This window comes from Balaenoptera musculus, chromosome 12 (genome assembly GCF_009873245.2).
Source record: "Balaenoptera musculus isolate JJ_BM4_2016_0621 chromosome 12, mBalMus1.pri.v3, whole genome shotgun sequence".
NCBI classification, from domain to species: domain Eukaryota; kingdom Metazoa; phylum Chordata; class Mammalia; order Artiodactyla; family Balaenopteridae; genus Balaenoptera; species Balaenoptera musculus.
The window spans coordinates 65,349,174-65,357,568 of NC_045796.1; the positions used below are offsets into that span (position 1 = coordinate 65,349,174).

Consider the following 8,395-nt stretch of genomic DNA (forward strand, 5'->3'; position numbering starts at 1 on the left):
TCCAAGGGGTTTCTAGTAATTTCACAAAAAGACGTTTTAAATGAATTCCATGGATAATTGCGTAACGCTTTAAGAAGTGTAGGATCAGTCATCTTACTGTGTGTTTTGTTGTTTCTGAGAACGTGTAACTATTTGCGCAGCACACTTTTTGTTTTCCCAGTTGGAAATATAATGCAGCTCTCAACAGCATGGGCTCTGGTCACACAGCCTCCATCAAATTCTGCCTCTTCTACTGACAGCTATGTGATGTTTTCCCGGTGCTTAACTTCTCAGCACCTCTGATTCTTTGTCTCTAGAATCAATATAATAATACTTGCCTAATAAGGTTTTTGTAAAGATTAAATGAGATAATTAAAACAATGCTAATCGTATAGTAAGTATTCAATAAATATTTACTATGATTATTGTATCGTTAAAAGATAACTTGTTTCTCTGGCAGGCTAACCAGATAAAACCTGCGGAACCTCAAGTCTCAGTTCCTGGCTGAATCATCCCTTGAGGGCGGGTTTATCCTCAACAGGCTTGCCTTGAATTATGCCAAACTATGCTCTATAGAGACCAAGGTTCCCAGAATGTATCTCTGGTGCCCCTGTAGGTAGGAGCATGATTGTTATTGGCAACTTTGGAGTCCCAAAGTCCATTCCCAGTCCAGATCATCTCTTATTTTAAATGTTATACTTTGCTGCTGCTCCTTTAAAAATTTGTAAACCACTGTGCTTTTGAGAGCTAGAAGTTTCATTTTGTATTGATAAATGTTCTCTGTTCTAATACTAGGAATCGTCAAATTTCTGTAGTGCAATAGATTAACTACGGAAGTTTACTAACTCTTTCATTCCTGTAAGAGTTATTTCATGTTACTTTATTCTTGGCACAAAGATTTAAGAATATACTGTGCTCAAAGCCAAAGAATTCTAATTGGAGAGCTGTTGAAGGGTATTTTGTCAAGAAGATCATGATAAGGTTTAGATGTACGTTTAATAATTATTTAGAGGGAAATAAAAAAGGAAAGATTTCTCTACCTGCATTGTTCCTTTCAGAACTTCTGAGAAAAAGCTACAAGTGGGGAAATAGGAGGTGGTAGAAAATAATAAGCATTGCCCCAATCTTATGAGCATGGGAATGGAGTCCCATCAATTCAGAAAAATACTGCATATGTTCAGATACAAGCAACCTCAAAATAGAGGAAAGCCACTCTTTTCCCCGTAAAAAAAAAATGTTTACTATTTGGTCATTTTGAATATATAAAGTTTTACCAGTTATTAATTTACTTATTCACAACTTGAGCCACTGTTTAAATAACTTAATCCAGCTTTCCAAAGCACATTATTTTTAGTTTTATCTAACTTGTTTAACATAGAGCACTTTTGAATCCTAAAATAGCACTGTCCCTGGAGTGTTATACAAAGCCACATGAAATTCTTTGCATTTAAAAGTTTTTTTTTTTAATTTAATTCCTCCTGTAGTTATATGTTGGTGATCTTTACAGAGGTCCCATTTGTGTATGTTTTCTTGTGTGCTTTTTAAAGGGATATTATAGAGGAATGTTTACAATGATATCCAACATTTGTAGTTACAGAGTCATAAACAGGAAAATTTTAAAACTTCTCTCAAAAGTCTTTCACTAGCATTCAGTACCAACACTGATTAAAGTCACTTAATGCTAAGGTGTTTTCTCCATAGCTGTTATTCAAAATAAAGTACTGAAGGAAAGATCCCATAGTGTGAGACTTGGTAAAGACATAACTACATAACTATGGGATAATGGCTCCATTACTGCAAAAATAAATATATATTTATGTGTTGTATTTTAATCTATTATGTTCATGGTATTTTCTACCACACTTCCCCCCACCCCATACCAATTTAATAAAACAAATATAAAGGTAACATTTAAAAAATTGTTGTATTCAAAATTAATAATAAACTTTAGGGTAAATAAGCTTTAAAACAAAAGTACATAAGCAAAAATAAATAATTTTCACCAACCCACTAACCTAATTTTCAGAGTAAAGCCATTTCCAATTACAGCACTGTGTATGTGTATATACACACACACACACACACACACACACACACACAGATAGAGATATCCATATACATATAGGAAAAAATACTTCTACCTTTTGAGTATATTGTATTTAGGAAGTAGTATCATCGGAAAGTGGTGACTAATTGCCTGTGCATGTAAGAGAGTCTAGATTGTTCTCATTTCAGCTCTCTGGATGGGATGACTGGAAGTGTCATTAATTGAAAGAGTAAGAGCTTTGGGGAAAGGTAAAAAAATTCAATTTTAAATAAAGTATGAAGTTCCTATGGAAAATCTAGGGGAAGATATCTAGTAAACTAATGGACTTACAGCCTAGTGATCAGGGGAGATTTTGGGCTGAAGATTTTATACTTATGAAATTTTTCAAAAATTACTCTATTTAAGTTTATCTCTTTACCTTTTAAACTTTATCAATTTGCATGTATAAATTTTCCTTAAAGAAAAGTGGACACTGTTTTTCTTATACAGAGGATTTTCTCTAAAAATTGTTGATGCTAGCTACTTTATTTTTTCCATCCTACAACCTTTTACATTTTAATGTGCTATTCTTGAGTGTCAGCAAGCATCTTAAGGATATGTTTCCCTACAAATATTAAGTTCATTGACGTTTCTTAAAGCCAGCTTTTGTCTGCCTACTTTAGTCCTGTTTTCTTCAAAAACTCAGGGTTACCTCTTTTTTTTTCCAGAGAGCCATTTTTTCCTACATTTCTACTATTATTATGTTAGTATCAAAGAATTTGTTAATCCCTCTTCAATAATATTTTGATGTTTTACAAGTCCTTCTTATTTGTGTTTTTTTGCTTTCCTATTATTTTCCCTGTGCTGCTCAGATTTGTAACAATGTCTGATTTTAAAATCTTTTTTTGCTGTCCATATAAATAAAAAACCCAAGTCTAAATAAGTAATTTTTGGACTTTCTGATTGCCCTGTACAAATGTTTATGGAGGCTTAGTTTTCATTAACATTCAAAGCTTGATACAAATAGCCTCTTCCGCTGTTAATAGATATAAATGGGCAGTGATGTGCTGATAAAAGTTTAACAGCCAGCACTCTGAGTGGGAAACTGATTTGTAACCTTTCCCAATTTCCTGGTATAACCCTTTCCTCCCTCCATCCCCCAAGGCTGGTTTCAGTCTGCCTGTGTGAGGTCACGGGACTTGGAGTTGGGAAGTGATCCAATCACCTTTATGAACAGTACAAATTGGTTCTAGCACAATACTGTATCTTGTAACACTATACACTTCATAAGTATATAAGCTTCATATTGTTTAAAATAATAGTGTGCTTGGTAACATTTTCTGTCATAGTACATTCACATATTTGGATATCTTGTTGAAAAGTATCATTTGAACTCTTCAAAAAGTGAAACTTTGTGGTAGGGGCTAATTCTGGGTAACTCAGACCTTCTTTATACAACTTGAGGGATTCATAAATGTATGGGAAGATACGTACATACACAGCTATATACAATAAAATCGTTCCGTTAACATCTTCCCTTTTGAAAACCTCTGGGATGACATTAAAAAAGTTTCCATCTGTTGCGCCCTGGGTGAGCTTAATTGTTGCTCCCTATTGCTGAATTAACTAGGAAATGTCATCATACCCTGCGCTTCATGCACCCCTTAATAGCATGCTTAATATCAATGGATGTTTTGGAAAAAATAAGTAAGTCTTTTGCATAGAAGTGTACTTTACTCTTATCTGGATAAATCACTTTGCCTCCTGGGCAATTCATTTGATTATCATTGAATCTCAGTCAGTATTATTTTAATGTCCTTTTGGCTATTAGGTTATAAAAGCAATAGAAGAAGGTTATCGCTTACCTGCACCCATGGACTGCCCAGCTGGGCTGCACCAGCTGATGCTGGATTGTTGGCAGAAGGAACGTGCGGAAAGGCCAAAGTTTGAACAGATAGTTGGAATTCTAGACAAAATGATTCGAAACCCAAATAGTCTGAAGACACCCCTGGGAACGTGTAGTAGGTAAGAAATAGCTGAAGAAATGAAATCTGGGAGAAATTCAAACTTCATATGAACCGTTTATCTCCTCAGCCCCACCCCGATGACAAATTGACATTTGTGTTAAATTATTAAAGTCCATATTAAATTTCTTATCTTTACAGAAGTTTTTTTTTTTTCTTTTCAGATGGCTTGCCTTAGTTAAATCAGTGTTTAAAGAGATCTATTCATTGTTATTGCCTTAAATAAAATTTATGATCAATATCACTGGCTGTCATTTTAGAAAAATTTCTCAAGTGGATTTGTGTGATTAGGTGGCATTTCACTTTTTCAAATTATCAATATTACATGGATTTTTATTGCTGTTGCCCCAGTTTTTTACTCTATCCATATTATCTATTAGACTGTTTTGCTTTGAGTTTCATAGTAAAATGATTCCATGAATTGAATTCCAAGGTAATTCAATACATGATTTAAGAGGTATACCCATTAAAAAGAACCTAACCTCCCCATGCATGCTTCATGGTAATGGTAATGTAGATTAGTAGTTATTCGGCTTCAGCTGCCAGGTAGACCTGTTGCTCTGTCGTCTGTACTGTAGTCAGGCCCTTGCAGAGGTGTATGAACTCACAAGGCGCACAAGGGGTGCCATTGGTACAGTGGGTGCATTATGTTCTCTAAAGCACCCTCTGAACAAGTTAGTTCACAGCCAGATGTGCTTTCTTTACTCCCAGTTACTTTCAGAGAAGCAAATGAACAAATATCTACTGATTACAAATATTGTTGGCCATACTCTGAAAAGTACATGGAAGATGCAATCTGCTGGTCATCATATCTAAATAAAATAGAAATTTTGGAGTCAGTAGGTTTTTTTTTTAAACTTGTTTTATTGAGGTATGGGTGATTTACAATGTGTTAATTTCTGCTGTACAGCAAAGTGATTCAGTTATCCGTATATATACAGTCTTTTTCATATTCTTTTCCATTATGGTTTATCACAGGATATTGAGTATAGTTCTCTGTGCTCTACAGTAGGTCCTTGTTTATGCATTTGGAATTTGGAATTATTGGGCAAACTTTACACATTAGATTTTTATTAGCATATCTGTTTATTTGTTATTACAATATCAATTAAAATATGTAATTTTATTTTTTATATCCTTACTTTTGTGGGGCTAAGGCATGCTTTCTTTCGTAATTCATGAAAAAATTTGCTTTTCTGTATTATTGTCACCCAGGCCAATAAGCCCTCTTTTGGATCAAAACACTCCTGACTTCACTGCCTTTTGTTCAGTTGGAGAATGGCTACAAGCTATTAAGATGGAAAGATATAAAGATAACTTCACAGCAGCCGGCTACAACTCCCTTGAATCAGTCGCCAGGATGACTATCGAGTAAGCTTAAACCTGCAAAATTATATTGAAGAATGTATCAGGTGCAATCCAAACGTTAGACTTTAGGTCATCTTCCATATATTAAAGAGGTATGAACCCTAAAATCAGGGAGAAAAGTGTCTCTTTAATAAGTGCCTACTATGTCCCAGGCATTTTGCTAAACAGACTTCTGAACATACAGTATCTTTTTTAACCTTCATGGCAACAATTTTATTAAGTCAGTAGTTTTACATACGACAAGGCTAAGGCTCAGAGAATTTAGATATTTGCCCTAAACTGACTCAGTCGTAAGTGGTAGCTAATTTGTCTCCATAGCCAGAGTTCAGAACACCACCCAGTGAGACTTCCTCTTTCATTAACCGCTGTATTATCTATCTTTTTTAATTTTTATTTTATATTGGAGTAGAATTGATTAACAATGTTGTGTTAGTTTCAGGTGTACAGCAAAGTAATTCAGTTATACATGTATAACTATTCTTTTTCAAATTCTTTTCACATTTAGGTTATTACAGAGTATTGAGCAGAGTTCCCTGTGCTATACAGTAGGTCCTTGTTGGTTATCTATTTTAAATATAGCAGTATATTCATATCAATCCCAAACTCCTGCTGTATTATTTAGATTCCTAGTCACTGGGGAAACTTTCTCCATTGCAAAAGAGGATTTCTTTCACCATGTTTGTATCAGACATTAAAAATCTCGAAATTTCAATACCAAAATGCATTATGAAATCCAGTATGAGCACTTTCTGAAGAGGTCAAAGGACGCCTAATTCAATTAACCGTAATAAGAATTTAACTTAAGTTTTGGAAGGTTTGTGATTGATTGATTTTTTTTTTAATTGAAAAATGACCTGATAAAACAGTTTCTGAAATTGCTCTGAACTGGAGGTAAAAAGAACTAAATATTTCTTTCCGGCTCTATAACTGATTACGTGGTCTTAGGAAATACATTTAGTATCTCTGGACCTCAGCTTCCTTGGCTGCAGCGTAACTCTTACAGGCAATGCAGTTCCTCTCAGTCAGTGTGTTTGAAAATGGGAAACAGTTATCAAGGTTCTATTAGTGGGATGCTATTTACATCCCACTAATACTGTTGGGAGAAGTGTTTCACATTTTTCAGATGAGAAGAAAGCCAGCAATCACATACTCTTTCCTGGCATGTCAGGAAATGGCATATACATGAATTTCGGCATGTGCATGCTCTCTCGTTTGGTTTTCTGCTAGGCACCACGTGGGTAGAGCAGATGTAATTACACCTGTCTCTCCAAAGTAATCTACTCCCCTGAAAAACTGTGCTTCTCAAGGTCTTATTAGACCACGGCTCTGAAATATCGCAGTATCTACTGTGGCTATATTTTAGCTACTTGTAAATACCTAAGCTCAGTCTTTGTGGCTAATAGGAGGGGTAACAGCCACACACAGATACAGCTGGCGTATGGCAAATTTAGGCTATTAAACAGAGGTATTGCACACTTTAAGGAATTTTTTTTTTCCAAAATGTGGTCAAATGATTGTACTAAACTGAAGTATACAACCAATAGTATGCTCAGGATTACCACACGTTAATTAAACTCAGTATAATACTTTGTATGATCCTTGATGATTCTTGATCTACTAGAGCCACGCAATGTTTCCATTCATACTATATCCTATTTAAACAATGAGATATTTTAAACTTTCCTTAAGTTCAAGAATACTACATTTCAAGTAACGTTTCCTAGCTGTACCTTAAGTTAATAATAATTTGAAGGCTTTGATAATTTCTTAAATAAAATGTCAAATCAAAGAATTCCGTCGTGGTCCAGTGCTTAGGACTCAGTGCCTTCACTGCCCAGGGCCCAGGTTTGATCCGCGGTCTCGGGGAGCAACCCCACAAGTCGCGCATAGCGGCCAAAAAATAAAGTCACCTCCCCCTGTTAAAAAAAAAAAGGTCAAATCGTTTAAAAATAACTGATCATGACAAATTGAGATCCTGAGCAGCAGGGTTTTACAAAGGAGAATGTTGACGCAGGTTGCCAATCCGACCCACTGTGGTAATAGGATCTTAATATCCAAGAACACCAAGATAAGATCTGTGTGCCTAAGAGAAACATATTAATTAAAGAGTTGATGACAGTTTAGTACCAAATACAATTTTTGTAAGGTGACTAATAAAAAATGCATTTGTCTTTTTCAGGGATGTGATGAGTTTAGGGATCACACTGGTGGGCCATCAAAAGAAAATCATGAGCAGCATTCAGACTATGAGAGCACAAATGCTCCATTTACATGGAACTGGCATTCAAGTGTGATGAGCGTTTCTCCCTTATGAGGGAGACTATGGACCACGAGAGAACAGTACTGGCCTTCAGTATATGCGTAGAATGCTGCTAGCAGACAGTTGATATCCTGGGTCCTTCCTACAGTGAAGAGAAGATTTAAGAAGCACCTATAGACTTGAACTCCTAAGTGCCACCAGAATATATAAAAAGGGAATTTAGGATCCACCACTGGTGGCCAGGAAAACAGCAGTGACAATAAACAAAGTACTACCTGAAAAACATCCAAACACCTTGAGCTCTCTAACCTCCTTTTTATCTGATAGACTTTTTAAAATGTACATAAAGAATTTAAGAAAGAATATATTTGTCAAATAAAATCATGATCTTATTGTTAAAATCAATGAAATATTTTCCTTAAATACGTGATTTCAGACTATTCCTTTTTAAAATCATTTGTGTTTATTCTTCATAAGGACTTTGTTTTAGAAAGTTGTTTATAGCTTTGGACCTTTTTAGTGTTAATCTATGACACATTACTACACTGGGTACCTTTGAAAGAATCTCCAATTAAAAAAAAAAAGCATAGCATGATTGAAGATATATCTCTGTCAGAACATTGGTATCCCTTTTGTGCCATTTAATTTTGTTTAATCAGTGCTGTTTTGATATTGTTTGCTAATTGGCAGGTAGTCAAGAAAACGCAAGTTGCCAAGCGCTCTGATATTTTTTAAAAA

General features: G+C 35.0%; 1 protein-coding gene across 4 annotated transcripts in view; it reads left to right on the plus strand.

Annotated features, from left to right (window-relative positions):
* The window catches only part of EPHA7 (EPH receptor A7), a 164,136-nt gene extending 156,077 nt beyond the window's left edge, over positions 1-8,059 (plus strand). For all 4 annotated transcript variants that reach the window (XM_036871775.1, XM_036871776.1, XM_036871777.1 and 1 more), the window contains exons 15-17: positions 3,837-4,030; positions 5,245-5,400; positions 7,577-8,059. In XM_036871775.1, coding sequence (XP_036727670.1) covers positions 3,837-4,030; positions 5,245-5,400; positions 7,577-7,691 — 465 coding nt within the window. In that variant the 3' untranslated portion in view covers positions 7,692-8,059. The remainder of the gene's footprint in view (positions 1-3,836; positions 4,031-5,244; positions 5,401-7,576) is intronic.
* Positions 8,060-8,395: the final 336 nt, after the last annotated feature.